General features: G+C 52.6%; 1 protein-coding gene across 11 annotated transcripts in view; it reads left to right on the forward strand.

Annotated features, from left to right (window-relative positions):
* ATP9B (ATPase phospholipid transporting 9B (putative)) overlaps nt 1-17,407 on the forward strand; it is a 254,025-nt gene that overhangs the window by 188,416 nt on the left and 48,202 nt on the right. For all 11 annotated transcript variants that reach the window (XM_045457995.1, XM_045458002.1, XM_045457997.1 and 8 more), the window contains one exon: nt 13,534-13,646. In XM_045457995.1, coding sequence (XP_045313951.1) covers nt 13,534-13,646 — 113 coding nt within the window. The remainder of the gene's footprint in view (nt 1-13,533; nt 13,647-17,407) is intronic.

Genomic DNA, 17,407 nt, shown 5'->3' on the forward strand with positions numbered 1-17,407 from the left:
GCACGTCTGTGTGGCACACGCGGTGACAGCCGTGCACTGTCCTTGTCCCAGGCCGTGTGTCAAGTCCACCCAGTTGCAGGTGATGGAAATGGGGGACGAGGTGTGGAGTCCCGTCACAGCTGCGGGCACATTGCAGACACGGCACTGCCCTCACTGTGACTGTAAACGTGCTTGTCACCCAGGCGGATGGGGGCACTGGCACACGGGGCTTGAGCCCTCGCCGCTGGGCGCCGTGTGGCCTCGGGCAGACGCCGGCCTTCCGGGCAAAGCCCCGTGTTGTTGGCCAAGGCAGGTTTTGTGGTGGGCGTTACGCAGGGGAGGCAAGGGCAGTGCGGCCTTGCTCGCCTTCCAGAACCTGCCGGCCCAGCCTCTGCCTGCAGCGCCCCCCTGCGGCCGGTGGGCCGCTCTTTGTTCCTTCCACCGCAGTCACGGTGGGCGGCTGTGGAGAATCCGGGGGGTGAGTTTGCAGACACGGTCCGCCCGCGTGATTGCGACCAAGCTGTGGTGTGACGGGCAGCTGGAACCGAGAGGCGCCAACGTACCCGGGAGGCGGTGCTCGGCGTGACCGGGACCAGGCTTGGGCTCGGTCGACGAGCGTTCTGACGGGAAGCGTCCATCACGCCGCGTGTCGTTGGCCACAGCCAAACGGAAAATGCAGTCCCCGTGATTGCGTTCCCGCTCCCTTCCCGTGGACGGGAGAGCAGTGCGGTGTAATTAGCTGTGATTAGAGTGCACGTTTCCGGTAAGATCTGAAATTAATGATGTTGCCATAGTGACACGTGTGCGGCCGCCAGTGCGTGAAACGTGAAGTAATTCGCTCGACGAGAGCAGACATCTGTTAGCTGCCGGGATGCAGACACCGACAGGGAACACCAGGCGTGCGCTGGACCCTGGGACAGGTCGTGGGTACTGGCCACAGTGAGGCCACCGTCCCCGCTCTGGACAGCGCCACCGCTCGTGCGACCGGACCGCGGAGGGCTCGGTAGGCTCAGCTCCAGCCAGGCTGCGGCCTCTTAAAGCAGGACCTTAGTCCCTTGTTGAGGTTCTGATCTTGACGTAGAACAGAGCTTTACCAAAACACCCCCCGATACGACAGGTTCTTCGGGAGGCACGCGGGGGTCCCAGCACCCGTTGCCCCGCGTGCCCTGCGTGCCCTGCATTCCTGCTCCGAAGGCCGCCTGGTCTGTGGCGGGTGGCAGCAGCGGAGCGTGGCGCACGTGAGATTTACGAGCCGGCGCGAATGTCCTGGGAGCCAGGGGACGGCGTTCTCCTGCCCAAAGACGACAGCCCGGCCTCGGCTTTCACGGGGCGGAGCATCTGACCATTACGGGGATGCTCGGCGCACGCACCTGCCTGCAGTTTGCAGCGTACACCGATGGGCGCGCGGACACACGCGGTGCTGGAGCAGACATGTACAGTCCCGGTTATCGTGACCACTTGACGGAAAGCCCTGTTTGCAGCAGGTACAGTGTGGGACTCAAGTTCAGTAGGTGCGACGCGTACTCGACGGTGTGGTAACTGAGTCTTCATCCCTTCCGAGTTTTGTTTCCCTTCCTTCTTTGTAAGGTCTGCCCAGCTAGGCCCTTCACAGGAAAGTCCACGGGCCACCGCCCTCGCTCTCCTACAGCAGATCCGGGGTGAGGCCGCATCCCAGCCGGGGAACAGTTGACCTGAAAGCTTCGCGTCTGCCTCTCCAGGGACGTCTCCCCTGGGCGGTTCTGGATCGCATCTGTCGATGCCCTGAGGTGGGCGCCCGCAGGACTTTTCCCTTAGAAACTGATACCGTCTTTGCCTGCTCTGCTCCTCGTACTCTGGACCGTCTGCCTTAGTAAGGGGCTACACCTCTCCCGCTTTCCAGGAACCACAGACCTCTTCTCAGAAGATACTTTCTGTCCCTGGTGCCATCAGAATGCCAGGTCACTGGGAAGCCCTCTGGTGGCTTCTGTCTGCCCCTCCCGTTGCCGGCCCCTCCTGCTGACAAAGCTGCAGATTTGGGACATACTAACATGTGTTGTATTAAGATGACAGAAATTGTCAAAACTATCAACTGGTTGAAACCATGAAAATTGTTTGACTTGAAAAATAATTTTGCGTTGCCGACTTTTTTTTTTTTTAAGTTTATTTGAGAGCGAGTGCTGTAGGGGCAGAGAGAGAGGACAGGGAGAATCTCAAGCAGGCCCTGTGCTGACAGAGCCCGCTAAGGGGCTTGAAGTCCCAAGCCGTGAGGTCACGACCTGAGCCGAAACCAAGAGCTGGACGCCTGACCGACTGAGCCCCCCGGGTGCTCTCCCCCCTACTCTTTTAGTAACTGATTGAACCCTAGACTTTCCTGCTGTTTGAAAGGGCATAGGAAGTCTGAAACCAGCCCTGAATTCCCTGCTCAGCATTTCAGAAACAAAACACAACCGAACTTTAAAATGTGCCTTTCACATAAAGGAATGTCTTGAATGCAACAAGATGTGAACGTATTTACTCAGATGGGAAAATAACAGCCAAATATTTCATTGTTTGATGAAATGATAGTCGTCTGTTTGAATACATCAGTTACAGCCTCCTTAAAACATGAGTTATTAGCACTAGGAAGTCATACCCAGCGTTTGACTCCGATGACAGGTCCCCAGGGCAGGCTACTCTCAGCATTTGGCACAGCTGCTGGGCAACCGTCACTGCAGTCGGAGCCTAGGACGCTTTTGTCCCTCGCAAAGCCACCTGATACGCACCAGCAGCCCCCACACTTTCCCTTCCCACGCTCAGCCCTCCGTCACCTCTGACGACCTTCTGCCTCATCAGCCTGCCTGTTCTGGATTTCTCACATGGGTGGACGCACGTTGTGTGGCTTTTTGTGCCTGGCTTCTTTCGCTCAGCATAGCGCTTTCCACGTTCAGCCACGTTGTCGCATCTGTTCGTACTTCATTGCAGAGTAATACTCGGTCGTGCGGGTCGACCACGTTGTATTCACCCACCTGTCCTTTGAAGGACATCGGAGTGGTTTCTGCTTTCTGTCTGTCAGGAAGAATGCCGCTGCGTCCATTCAAGGCTCGAGACAGGGCAGGTGGGCGAGGAAAAGAAAAAGGCATCCACACTATAAAGGGGAGTAAAACTCGTGTGTGGCATGGTCTTTACACAGAAAATCCTAAGGAATCCCCTAAAAGTCTGTTAAGATCAATAAATGAGTTTAGTAAGGTTTAAAATAGAAGACGAATACACAAAAGTGAACTGTATTTCTACACACTAGCAGTGAACTATCCCAAAATAGAATTAAGAAAACAATTCCATTTACAATGGCATCAAAAAATAAAGTCGGTGCCTTATAGTGTTACGATAGCAGCAGGATTCCCCAAATTGATTCACGCACTCTGCAGAGTCCCTTTCAGTCCCAACTGCCGCCTTCGTGGGAATTGACAGGCTGACCCTACAACCCCTGTGGAAGTGCAGGGGACGCAGGGTGGTGTCAGCAGTCCTGGGAAAAGAGCAAACCGGGGGACTCCACAGTTCCTCAACACAGAGCCTACCACCAGGCGGTAGGGGTCAGACAGGGTGGTGCTGCGTGTGAGGGCAGACGTCGGGATCAAGGGAATGGAATCGAGACTCCGGACGTCAGCCTGACAGCGGCAACTGGCTTTCAGCAAGGCTGCCTCGATACACTGGGGGATGAAGGGCGCCTTCCGCAGGCCGTGCTCGGAGAAACCACACGGCCACGTGCAGAAGAATATTTGGGACCCCTGCCTCACACCACACGGAAATCGGCTCAGCGTGGATCACGGACCTGTATGGAAGCTCTAACATGACCATTCTTTTAAACTGGTTGCTTTCAGAAGCTTCTCAGTTTATTTTCTGTTTCGTTCTCCTTGGCTACGTTAAGCACCAGAATAAAGAGCTTTTAGGTATTTGCCTCAACGTAACATTTGGGTTATAAACATAACCCAAAAGGAGAAAGAAATAAGTTATCTTTTAATTATTTTAAACTAAAGTTTATTTTATTTTTTAAGTTTTTTTAGTGTTTATTCGTTTTTGAGAAACAGAGAGACAGAGTGCACTCAGGGGAGGGGCAGAGAGAGAGGGAGACACAGAATCTGAAACAGGCTCCAGGCTCTGAGCCGTCAGCACAGAGCCCGACGCGAGGCTCGAACTCACAGACCGCGAGATCATGACCTGAGCCGAGGTCAGACACTTAACCGACGGAGCCCCCCAGGCGCCCCTACGCTAAATTTTAAAATCCAACGATATATTTACTATTCCAGCATCTGCTTGTACGTGTCCGTGGGAATGATTTGGGCTCCCATATTTTCAAGGGATCTGGGCACGTTACTCTAGAGGTTTCTCCAAACAGCAGCAAGAAGCAGAGTGTGACGGCACAGATGGCGTCGGGGTCCCAGAACTTGAAACGCTGTCACCAGGCTAACTGGGGACAAGTAGCTAAAGCAGCCCGTTAAAATAGCAGTCACTCTTCAGCACCAGATTCACTCACTGTCCAGAAATAGTCTGTGAGTGGAGCGGTGGTCATGACATGCCTTTGGTTGTGGAAGATACTTGCTGTCCGCGTGGAGCGTCACGCTCGGGGAGGCCTCGTAGTTTATGCCGCCATCACCTGTTGTGTCCCCCGCCAGTAGTCGAACCCCGTTTTCATCGTGTATGAAACCAGGGGTTTGGACCCGGCAGGTCAGTCATGGTCTTCATTTGATTTTTCGCGGTAAATGCTCCTAATAGAGGAGTTTGTTGTACTCTAAAATATATCACAGCTAGTTTAATGAAGGACAGAATGTTGCTGAATCAGATGCTTGGCCATATTTCGCCTTGATGAAACCAAACTGTCATTCGGTCATTACATCTAACGCTGTATTTAAATCCACGAACCTCGGAATTATTTCCAGCTTTGCAGTCACGAGGCAAAGATTGATGGCCCGTGACACAAGGGCCACGTGTGTGAAGAGCAGAGATGTCCCCACCGTCAGGTGCACAAGCTTCCAGACGCCAGTAAGGACGTGTCCCGGGCTCCCGACCCGGGCCTCCCTGCACGGCTGTGCTTCTCCCGTCGGTGTTTTCCCTGCTGAGTGGAACGTCCCTCACAAAGGAGCCAGTGTCGGGGGGACGGTGCGCTGGATGGCACTGAGACCCGTGCCCTGGGCACACGTCCTCGTTCACGCCCCAGAGCCCTGTTCCTCATCCTTGCGTATTTTTGGTGAGGTGGCATTCAGAACAAACTGTGCAGGTTTCTCCGAGTGACCGGCGTGTGCCGTGTAGGAGATTGACGCCGCTGAGGGATTTGGGTTCCGTTGTCATAGTTCACCTTTAAGCACTGTTTGTATTCCTCGCGTCGTCCAGATGGCAAGAATTGGCACTCGTTTGCCCCGTCCACCTGCTGCCTGGGCATTGTGAGTTGAGCACGTGCATACGTGACCCCAGACAAGCTGGCCGTTGGCTGTGGTGGCTTCCTCCCGTCCGGGCTACTGCGGGATGCTTCTGGTCAGCGGTGTTGTGTTGCCTTGCTGATAACAGTGACATTCGCGTATTGCGGTTCCTTTTTCCTTGATTGGATACGTGGAAAATGGAAAAGGGGATATTCTCCTAAGTATAGTGCAGTTGAGACGACCATGGAGATACGTCTGGAGAGGATGGAACGCGTTCAGGCACCGTCATTGAACTTGCTTTGTGCGGTCATTGGCCCTGATCTGTTGGCAGAATGTTTAACTTTGAAGGGAAAGGCTTGCAGTCAACTGGGTGGATTGCCAGAAGTGTTGTGTCCAAACGCCAAGGCGCAGAGACGTGGGCTTTACGTTCCGGTTATTCTCCAAAGTTGATCCTTTCCCTCGCTCCATACGCTGCATGCAACCAGCATTCTCTTGTGGAGAGAGTGGTCCCCAGACTTCGGATCTTGTGACCGGCTTTCTTCTCGGGCGCTCTGATTCAGGCGATACGGGGCTGCGACTTGGGCTTGGGGACTTAAGATCTCCCAGGTCTGCTGGGTGCACACAGTTAGACGCTGAGCCACCCGGCCCGAATGCAGCGTCCACATCCTGCTGGTCCGAGGCCGTGGGGCAGGAGACCTAACCTCGTGGGCATCTTGGACAGCTGACAAGTACCAGTCCCCCCCACACTACCGCCTTGATGTAAAACAGATGTAATCTTCAAAGAAAAGCATGGGAAAACAAAATGTTTTATTGTAACAACGTGTAATCTCGAGACTTCTTTAAGTACATGAGCATTAGCCAGTTATATGTGAATAGAACTTAATATTTTTCTTTAAATAGGAAACAGGTATAAAAGTTAATTTATCACTAGGTAAGTGAATGTCTAAAGTTACATCTTAAGAACGTAATTTACGGCTAGTGCCTCTGAACTCCTCTGTGATCATGACCTGAAGCCTGTCGATGCCGTGGCTGAGCATGCTGTGTTGGCGGTGGGCACCGTGACCAGTGTAACCCGGGGACACATGTCTGGCACTGTGTGTAAATTCAGACTGTGCTCTCCGAAATCTCATCTTGAAGAATCTACCCTACAGAAATCACGTTTTTATAGCAAAAATTGTAAACCGTCTGAGTATCCATGCTTGGGAGAATCGCCCGACAGAATGTGGTATGTTACAGTGAGTTTATGGTACACCCAGTACAGATTCCATACTCCTGTGTGTTGTCACGTGAGAAAGTAGTTTATAAACGTGTACCTGTCTCTGTCAGTGTCCTGTGATCGTAGGAAAGAGTAGGAGAGCTTCCATACCGAACTAGGCGATCCCAGAGTGTTAGAGGGGGAAGTGAGCCTTTACAGTGTGTTCCAATAAAACCTAGAGCCTCCAGTTCCGGAACAAGGGAGCGGATGCCCTTCTCCCCGTTCCTCCTGCTGGTGTGACGTATGGAACGCACACAGGGGGACTGGGAGCGCGGAGGGAAGCAGGCAGGCTCGCAGGGCCCCTGGGACCCCAGGAGTGACGGCGCTCAGTTCCCTGCTGGTCTGCCTCCGGCCCCAGCCCGGGTGCTGGAGAAGCCGGCGGTGCAGAAATGCCAGCGGCACGACGAGCCGCAGGACCAGCTGGGGGGAGGGGGGACTCCTACGCTTCCGTTCCAGCCCTTCCGAGAAGGTGTGCGTGTCAGTGCAGCGGGTGTGGCCCCATGACGGGCCAGATGGAGGGGCCGGCCAGCGCGACCTTGGCCGTCGCATGCCGCATGTCAGTCCGGTCGGCCTGTCGTACACCTCAGACTTGCAGCGTTAAATTCCGTTCTGTGTCAGTAAAGCGGACAGAGGATCTGTGGCCCCACCCTCCGCCCCAAGGGTCCAGCGGGGACCCTAGACTTGCACCCTTGCCCGGCCATCCGGAGATGACCCAGCTCCCGGTCTGGCAGATGGAGACCTGACGCGCGGAGCCAGGGCAGGGGCGGGGGAAGGGTGGACGCGGCCGCAGGCGAGGGAGGTGCTGGCGCAGACCCACGCGCGATGCTGACGCGGAACCACACGCACCGCCAGTGCTGCGCCTCTCAGTGTAGCAGAGCAGCCCGTGGTGAGGGGGTGCCGGGTGGCGGGCACGGGGGGCCCCCTCTGTGTATGTGTGCAGGCTTCTGTGAATCCATGATCCTTTCAAAATCAGTCGGAACAGAACCCAGCCACCCTTACTCAGGCTGCCACATCTGGGAAAGGTCTTCGCTGAGGCTCTGCTGCCCCCAGCGAGAAACACCACCTGTGTTTGCGGGGTGGCGTGCGTCCCCGTAACCACGACGTCCCTTGGTCTTTGCGGGGGAGCGTGCGTCCCCGTAACTGCAATGTCCTTGGGAAAAGCACATTCGCTACTTTTTCCTGTCATTGCACTCATGTAGCTGACAGTTGTTAACTTTTGAAACTCTAGAACTCTCATCCTGTACTCCTCTAGCATTTCCAGTACCCCGAATACAAACACAGGCCCCGCCCGATTCCAGCAGCAGGGATGCGCACTGCTCCCACCGGTCTGTGCTCCTCTGAGGATCGGGGAAGATGACGACTGTGAAAACCGCGGACTTGTAGAGCTCAGTGTCAGACCGTGGAGCGTTCCAGCTGGAGGGTCCACCCCGCACGACAGAGACGGTGTCCTGGGAGGACGGTCCGGCCTGAGCTCAGAAGGCCCGGGGGTCGCAGAGGATGTGTGACAGAAGCAGCAGCTTGCGTCGGTGCCTGTTCTGCCGGCGTGTTTGCTCTGCACGTGCGGCCGTATTTCTCCCAGACGCTCTCTTGCTTCCGTGACCGGGTTTCAGGCCGTGTGTCTGTCCTGCCATCGGAGTTGCCGGTGTTGGACGAATGGGGTATTTTTCCCATTCACTGTGACGTGAGTGCGTTAAATGTTGTGATTATTCTTGACGGTTTAAAAACCTGTTGAAACGTACCAAACGCAGCCCAAAAGATCTTTCTAGAAATGACTGATACTTTCTCCTACAGTATAATTTGATCTGCTCTGTTTCCTGAAACGCATTGTAACCTTAACTGAATCTGGTCTTTGAACGAAGCCTCATCCCCCTCGACACAAGTTAGCGCGGCACGGAATCTGGTTGCTAGCTAGCAGCCGTCGGACTGAGGCAGGTTGACACGTGGAAGACAGAATTTGTCATCTCAGGATCTGAGTTCTTGTCTCACTAACGTACCGACAGTCTGACCATGTGCGGCTGGTCCACTTTCTTTGTGCCGTATTTACTTCTGCCTGGAGCGGGGACAGTGCTTGCTTGCCCTGGCCGCTCGGCAGGCTGTGGCAAGGGGCGTCCGGCGGGTTGGCACCTTTAAAACCACGAGCAAAGGGTCTGTGGTTTCTGCGGAGCCCTGACGTGTGCATGTGCCCAAAGCTTGAAGGGGTAGGAGGCTCAGTACGGCGGGCCCCGCGGCTCCGTGCTGGGGAACTCGGGACAGGGACACCATCAACAGCGCACAGCCCCTGGGTGTGCCGGGCCCCCTCCCCGCCAGCCCTGCGGAGCCCAGATCCCCGAGCAAACTCCCGGCCTCTCCAGTCTCTGGATTTGCACCCTCTTCTCTGTCTCCAGCCCTGCCACCACATCCCTGGTCTCCTAGACCTTCCTCGACTTTGTCCTCCACCGTCACCACCCCTGTGTTCATCAGTCACTGTGACCCACGCGGGAGTCCCCAGGACGAAGTCAGGCCCTGGGTGCCCTCGGTGATGGGACACACATCAGTCCTGCCGCCCTCACTGCCATCCTCCTCCCGCGGCTGCGGCCGCAGACCCCGCACGTCTGCCCACCGTGCTCAGCGCCCCCTGGGAGCAGGCCTGCTCTGTGCTCTTCTCTCTGCCTTTGCACCGCAGGGTTCTTGAGCGAAGGGACCCCCAGTCCTCGTGCTTCGGGCTCTTCGTACATGATCTTACTCACCCTGTGCCACAGCTGGGCAAGGTGCGTGGGCTCGTCCTTATTTGCAGACACACTGAGTGTGACATTCCTTGGCCCACAGGGAACAAACAGGGCGCACACCCTGATCCGTCCGCCTCCAAAACCCAGTGCACAGCGATGCCTTTAAGGGAGTTTTTTGCCAAACGCATAAGTGAATGCCAAGTGTGTTAGAAATCGATGGGAATGTGAGGGTTGATCGTGTTTGGGGAACGGTGGCTGCATCTTGAGGCCGTGCGGCCACCGGAGCCTGTGGCTGATGTAGGAGGAGTGTGTCTGGCGAGGATGGTGTGGACCCGTCAGGGGAAGGGGAGGCCAGGGGGGATGGGAGGAGGGGGGATGTGGACCAGTGGGGAGAGGGAGAGGCCAGGGGGGATGGGAGGGTTCCCTGGGGACCGGTTGGGGGAAGGGAGGCCAGGGGGCATGGGGGCCGGTCCATGTGGCCCAGTGGGGAAAAGGGGAGGCCAGGGGGCGTGGGGGCGGGTCCATGTGGACCGGTTGGGGGAGGGTAGGCCAGGGTTGATGGGGGGGTCCATGTGGCCCAATGGGGAAAAGGGGAGGCCAGGGGGCATGGCGGCGGGTCCATGTGGCCCAGTGGGGAAAAGGGGAGGCCAGGGGGCATGGGGGCGGGTCCATGTGGCCCAGTGGGGAAAAGGGGAGGTCAGGGTTGATGGGGGGGTCCATGTGGCCCAGTGGGGAAAAGGGGAGGCCAGGGGGCATGGGGGCGGGTCCATGTGGCCCAGTGGGGAAAAGGGGAGGCCAGGGTTGATGGGGGGGTCCATGTGGCCCAGTGGGGAAAAGGGGAGGCCAGGGGGCATGGGGGCGGGTCCATGTGGACCGGTTGGGGGAGGGTAGGCCAGGGTTGATGGGGGGGGGGTCCATGTAGCCCAGTGGGGAGAAGGGGAGGCCAGGTGGGGATGGGGGTCCATGTGGACCGGTTGGGGGAAGGGGAGTCCAAGGCCGTGCTGTGCATCCAGAGCACAGAAGAACCATCCTAGAGGAAGAGTGGGAGGAGCTGGGCGCTACAAGATCGGGAAATGGGGGCACCTTAAACTCTAAAAGGTCAGCAAAGCCACAGTCCTAGCAGCGCGGCACCGAACAGACCAGTGGAACAGTCAAGAGCCAAAAACACCCACGCACATGAATGGCAGCTAATGTCCAACGGAGGAGACAAGAACACAGGATGGGGAAGACTGTCTCTGCAGTAACAGCCTCGTGCAGAAGAAAGTAGTGGACCTTTTTCTTACACCCACAAAACTAGCACAGAACTAAAGACCAGAAACTGCAAACGTTCTAGAGGAAAACACAGGCCATAATCTCTTTGACCTTGGCCTTAGCAACATTTGTTTGGATCTGTCTCCCCAGGAAAGGGCAACAAAAACTAAAATAGACCAATGGGATTTCATCAAAGTGAGAAGCTTCTGCACAATGAAGGAAACTGCCAACAAAACGGAAGAGCAGCTACTGAATGGGAGGAGGCATTTTCACATCCACCATCTCACAGGGGTTAATATCCACAAATATGTAAAGAACTTAGACAACTTAGCATCAAAAAAAATTTTTTTAATGGGCAGGGGCGCCTGGGTGGCTCAGTCGGTTGAGGGTCCGACTTCGGCTCAGGTCATGATCTCACGGCCCGTGAGTTTGAGCCCCGCGTCAGGCTCTGTGCTGACAGCTTAGAGCCTGGAGCCCGCTTCAGATTCTGTGACTCCCTCTCTCTCTGCCCCTCCCCTGCTCATGGTCTGTCTCCCTCTGTCTCAAAAATAAATAAAAACATTAAAAAATTTTTTTTCTAAATGGGCAGAAGACACGAATAGACATTTCTCAAAGAAGACACACACCTGGCCAACAGACACATGAAAAGATGCCCCACGTCACTCATCAACAAAACACAAATCAAAACCACGATGAGCTACCGCCTCACACCCATCAGAATGGCTAAAATCAACAAGTCAGGAAACAATAGATGTTGCTGAGGATGTGGAGAAACGGGGACCCTCTTGTACTGTTGGTGGGAATGCCAACTGTGCAGCCACTCTGGAGAACAGTGTGGAGGTTCCTCAAAAATTTAAAATAGAACTACCATGTGATCAGTAGTCGCACTTCTGGGTATTTAGCCAAAGAAAACAAGAACACGAATTCAGAAAGCCGTCTGCACCCCTGTGTTCCTAGCAGCGTTATTTACAGTGGCCGAGACACGGGCACAGCCCAAGTGTCCACCAACAGATGAATGGTGAGGAAGATGTGTGTCTATACAATACTACTCGGCCATAAAAATGAAACCTTGCCACTTGCGACAGTGTGGGTGGATCTAGAGGGTATTATGCCAAGGGAAACAAGTCAGAGAAACTCAAACGTGCGTAATCTAAACAGACAAACAACAGAGAAACAGACTGCCCAGACACAGAGGTGGTGGCCAGAGGGTGAAACAGGTGAAGGGGATGAAGAGGGACAGACCTGCAGTGAGAAAATAAGTACGTCCCGGGGACGAACAGTGCAGCACGGGGAGCGTGGCTGATGGTCCGGTAGTAACTCCGTATGGCGCCCGGTGGTAACTGCACTTTTGCAGATCATTTTGGGGAGTGCAAAATACTGAATCACTAGACGGTGGCCCCGAAATAGATAGTATATGTCAATTTTACTTCGGTGTTTACAAAGAGAAGAAGGGGTGAACGATTAATACAGAAACAGTAACAGCGCGGAGTGAACTCGCGCTCCCAAGTGCCTGTCCCTGCGGTCCCTGTGGCGTAAGACAGCGAGCGGAGGAGAAGACACATCTCTTTACTTGGGGTCTTCTGTGACTTGCATCTAGCGGTTTAAAGACCTAAAGAAATAATAGTTTACTCCTGGGAGGCACTGTCAGGCCATGGTATCCTTCTCTTTGCCACATACATAGAATCGCTAGTGAGAAGTCAGGTTAGGAGAAGAATTATTCGTCACAATCCCACTTCTGAACTGCCTCATGACCGCAGCCCTTTGTAAACCAGTCTCACGTTCAGTGTGGATCAGAGAAAAAAATGTCGACGGGAAATTCTCTGATTGTGTCGGTCTGATAAGTAAAACATTTTTTATTAGAGCAACATTAAATAATTTTTCAGAGAACTCATCCGGGCACACACAATAGAGGTGAACTTTGTGCTTATTCTAATAGGAATTAACGTATGATTTCATTGTCTTGATTTCAGATATAAGAGAACTGTCGTTTTCATCTCAAATCTCTGATAGAAATCATTTCTAGAACTTCCCTTATTTCATTTGGAGGCTGACTTGTTTTTAATTACGTTGTTTAATGTAAGCCACTAATTTAAGCTAATTCTATTTAATGACGACATAACCCAAAAACTGTACTTCTCACATAATTTTGACTTCAGGAAACTTGGGTTCCATTTATTCAAGGTATTAAAAGGGTTAAAGACAAAGTTTATAAGACAAGCCCCCGTGAGAGTAGCTGCTCTCTGAAGTGCACGAAGGTCTGTTGTATGGTGTCCACTCGTGCAGGACGACTGACGGAGCCACCCCTAACACCGTGACGGGCAGCACGGGCTTTCCTCTTACTTGTCACCTTCAAGTGGCCTTCGTGTCCTGATGGGAGTTCCGAGTTGGACGACCAATTTTGTCTTGAACGCTAGTTCTCACTAATGTGTGTGGAGTCAGGGGTAGATAGGAAAACGCATTGTATTTTCAATGTCACGTGTGCCAAAGAAAGCAAAAATCAGTTAATATCTTGTGGGTGTCTCGTAGCCGTGTGGAAAGCCCAACTTTTATTATCACCGATCGGCAATGGGGTTGTTCATGTTCACGTTTATGACGACCTCAGCCCGTGGGTGATCCTTCCGTGTGCCTTGAAGTAAGTGCAGAAAAGCCCAGGGAGAGGGGCGCCTGGGTGGCGCAGTCGGTTAAGCCTGTCTCAGAACGTGCAGGACTCACATGTGGGCCAGGTCACACGCGTGAACTGAAAGGCGGAGTGTGCCCTGTGTTCAGGCAGCCACCACGGAGGGAGCTAGGACGGACGCTGGTCCTCGGCAGAAGGACAGTTTGGGTGCTGGAATTCCAGAGCGTGCTGGGGGGAAGCCTGAGCAGGGAGGAGAGCGTCCGCCCGCGGGTGGAAACGTGGGTGGGGAAGTCTTGTGTTCGGCCTGCTGGCCTCCTATGTGTGCACTGATTTTCGTCTTTGCCACTCCTGTCGTAGGAACCCTCACCCAGAACGAGATGGTGTTTAAGCGGCTGCACCTGGGGACCGTGTCTTATGGAGCAGACACGATGGACGAGATCCAGGGCCACCTCAGGAATCCGTGCCCGCAGGTGAGCTCGCGCACCCTGGCGTGGACGCGGTCTGCGGAAGCCAGCCTGAGCTGTTGTGTCTATTCATGAAGAAATCGGCACACTTCTTTGAATGTCCCAAAACATTCGGTTCTAATTTATAAATCAAGAAGCAGTTTTGGGACTTATTTTATTTTATTACTATTTTTTTAATTTTTTTAAATGTTTGTTTGTGAGAAAAAGAGAGCACAAGCAGGGGAGGGGCAGCGAGAGGGAGACCCTGAATCCGAAGCAGGCTCCGGGCTCCGAGCTGTCAGCACAGAGCCCCACGTGAGGCTCGAACTCACAGACAGGGAGATCATGACCTGAGTTGAAGTTGGATGCTTAACCGACTGAGCCCCCCGGGTGCTCCCTCAAATGTGTTTCTTTTTTAAATTTTTTTTTTTTTTCAACGTTTATTTATTTTTGGGACAGAGAGAGACAGAGCATGAACGGGGGAGGGGCAGAGAGAGAGGGAGACACAGAATCGGAAACAGGCTCCAGGCTCCGAGCCATCAGCCCAGAGCCCGACGCGGGGCTCGAACTCACGGACCGCGAGATCGTGACCTGGCTGAAGTCGGACGCTTAACCGACTGCGCCACCCAGGCGCCCCTCAAATGTGTTTCTTAACCGTCCCTCTGTTTTCCTTCATAATTAATAAGACTTCCTCATATTTTTTTGCCTTTTCAATAAATAGCAGTGGGCACACCGTACCGTGGTGAGCCCATTGCCCTGTCGTCCACGTCAGCAGGTGTCCACGCACAGCGGGTTTTGTTTCATCCATAGCCCTTGTCCTTCACCGTGTTTGTAGTGAACCTCAGATATCACGTTATTCCGTCTGTAAATGTGTGGTCTGTATCTGGATTACGTACGGACGTTTTTGTGGGAGAGGGAAACATGACCTAAGTCTCGTCTTCTCACCGGGGCCTCAGGAGCTGAGGTTGTGAGAATAGGAATTACTTGCTTCCCACAAGGTTGCAGCCCAGTAGTCACAGCGCCTGCCCGACACTTTGTAGGCGGCGGGATCTGCAAGTGACACATGTGTGGTGTGGCCTGGGACGGTCCTGACGCTCCAGGTCCCGACGTCGGGCCCACGGGGCCCTGTGCGTGCACAGATCACAGATCGCGAGTGGAGGGATGGCAGACATAGACCATTTTCCAGAGTTTCTTTCAGGCTGCGTGGTTCCTTCCCACAGACTGTTCCCAGGTAGAGTGTGTGTCGCGCTCGTGTGGACCCACTGATTCTGTGTAACCGCACCTCACAACCCTGGGGTGTCTCTTTAAGGTCCTCGCGCTGAAGGCTGCGGTCGCCACGGAGGACCAGTCACCGCTTCCGAGGCCGCTTCTCTGCCTCCTCGCCAGTCTTTGGTAGGGTTTAGTCACCACGTAGTGACAGCCACTGTGGTATGTCAGGGAGAGGACCAAGTCTTCCGCCCACCAACGACGAGGGGCTCACGTGTCCACAGGCTCCCCTGGGCCCTCTGGGAGGCTGTGGACCGTCTGTGTTGACCGTCATGCTTCCGACCTGTCTTCCTCACACCTGCCCCGAGCGCTTTCTGCTCTGACCAGATTCCAGTGGGCTGTCTGCCTTGCGTTTAGTTTGTGAAAACCTTCTCTTTCTTGTGTAACACTTACTAGAATATCGTATACTTTACTTTCAAGACGCTGTCAGATGAGAACCATGATGCGTGTAAGTTTATCGTATGTACTGATCACTTACACAAGCTCATGTACAAACTGGAAACCAAACACTTTACTGAGTTGGACATCACTCATTTCAAGACAGAGTATTCTGAGTGTTTATTTATTTTGAGAGAGAGAGAGCACAAGCAGGGGAGGGGCAGAGAGAGTGGGAGAGAGAGAGAATCCCAGGCAGGGGGATCTATGCGGGACTCGAACTCATGAACCACGAGATCATGACCTGAGCTGAGATCAAGGGTTGGTCGCTTGACTGACTGAGCCACCTGGGTGGCTAAGTGTTGTGTAACCTAGAATATTTATTAACAGAAGGAAAATCTAAGAAGGAAAAGGAAAAAAGACTTCTCTTCTAGTAATCTTTGTCTAGTTGGAAATAGTACCGGGGAACATGTTTTTTTAAAAACATAACTAATTTACATTATCCATTAGTATGATTTTAATAGCTCCAAATAAGCTATTTTACTAGAAGAATCAAAAGCAGAAAGGATAAGTCACTGTATAAAAACAACAAATATTTAATACTTATTTCCATGTAAGAGTTCTTTTAAAAATCTTTTTTGTTAGCTATCTGTTGGTTAGACAGTACTTTTTATGTAAAATTGATTTTATTCCTTAGATTCTGTCTTTTTATTAAGATGATAATAGTCTACCAGGTCCAGTGTAAGGTAACAGATCTTTCGTAATCTGATTGTATTTCCCCACTGGAAGCATTTGGTGATGGAGGGCATAATCTTTAATGGCATTTGTGTGAAATTAAATCATACAGCCATCAATAAACATGACATAATTCATAAGGGGGAGTCGGCCGTGGGCTCTGCTGTGACGCAGCCATGTGAGCAAGCACGCAGATGTGGGTCTGAGTGCCAGCTGCTGTGCCGAACAGGCAAACCCTTCATTAGACGACCCTGTAATTTGATGGGCAGAATGTTCATGGTTCAGTGGCTCTACACGTGCCGTCCAAGAGCGGGAGACTCACTGCCTCGGGAGGACTCACGAGCGGCTGTGAACTTAACTGAGGAATGTCTGAGGTCCTATTGGTGGCGGGGGGGGGGGGGCATCTTCCTCCTCCAACTCCTCCTCCAGGAGGGGGGACAGTGAGTAGCCGCCCGCCTCGCTGGCGAAGGTGAGCTTCCCCGGACACGGCTGAGTGCGACAAGAGCCGAACACGGTGTAAATGGGGAGTCACCTCGAGAGGGCACGATTTTGAAATCTGACACGGGGATCATTCTTCCTCAGAATGCAGTGTTTATTGTGTGTAATGATTGTTAGGCACGAAATCAGACCCTAACTTCAGAGGCTGTCACGAGATGGATTAATTTATCGTACTAAAGGAAGATTCATAAGCATTTTCCTCCTGCTTTTAGCTTTATACCCCTTGAGATACGGCACTTTTAAAGAAAAGTGAGAGCACTTACAAGTCTACTGTTTGTTCTTCAGCGAACCCCATCGTTAGAGGGAGGATCAGCATGAGTTATTAAGGACTTAGCAAGTTAATGCCGTGGCTCAAGTGAATCTAGTCAAAGGAAACACCCAGATTTTAAGTATTGAAACAAATATTTTGGTATGTATGACAACTGTAATAATAGCTGTTCTGTAGAAGGGAATCCGAATCAAACCACATAATCAAATCGAGCTACTTTCCTTCTTTCCTTCCTTCCTTCCTTCCTTTCTTCTTTCTTTGTTTCTTTCTTCTTTCTTTCTTTCTTTCTTTCTTTCTTTCTTTCTTTCCTTCTTTCTCCCTTTCTTTCTTTCTTTCTTTCTTTCTTTCTTTCTTTCTTTCTTTCTTTTCTTCTTTCTTCTTTCTTTCTTTCTTCCTTCTTTCTTTGTTTCTTTCTTTTCTTCCTTCCTTCCTTCCTTCCTTCCTTCCTTCCTTCCTTCCTTCTTTTTTTGTCTCTTTCTTCTTTCTTTGTTTCTCCTTCCTTCCTTCCTTCCTTCCTTCCTTCCTTCCTTCCTTCTTCTTTCTTTGTTTCTTCTTTCTTTGTTCTTTCTTTCTTTCCTCTTTCTTTCTTTCTTTCCTCTTTGTTTCTTCCTTCCTTTCTTCTTTCTTTGTTTCTTCTTTCTTTCTT

This window comes from Leopardus geoffroyi, chromosome D3, assembly GCF_018350155.1.
Source record: "Leopardus geoffroyi isolate Oge1 chromosome D3, O.geoffroyi_Oge1_pat1.0, whole genome shotgun sequence".
NCBI lineage: Eukaryota > Metazoa > Chordata > Mammalia > Carnivora > Felidae > Leopardus > Leopardus geoffroyi.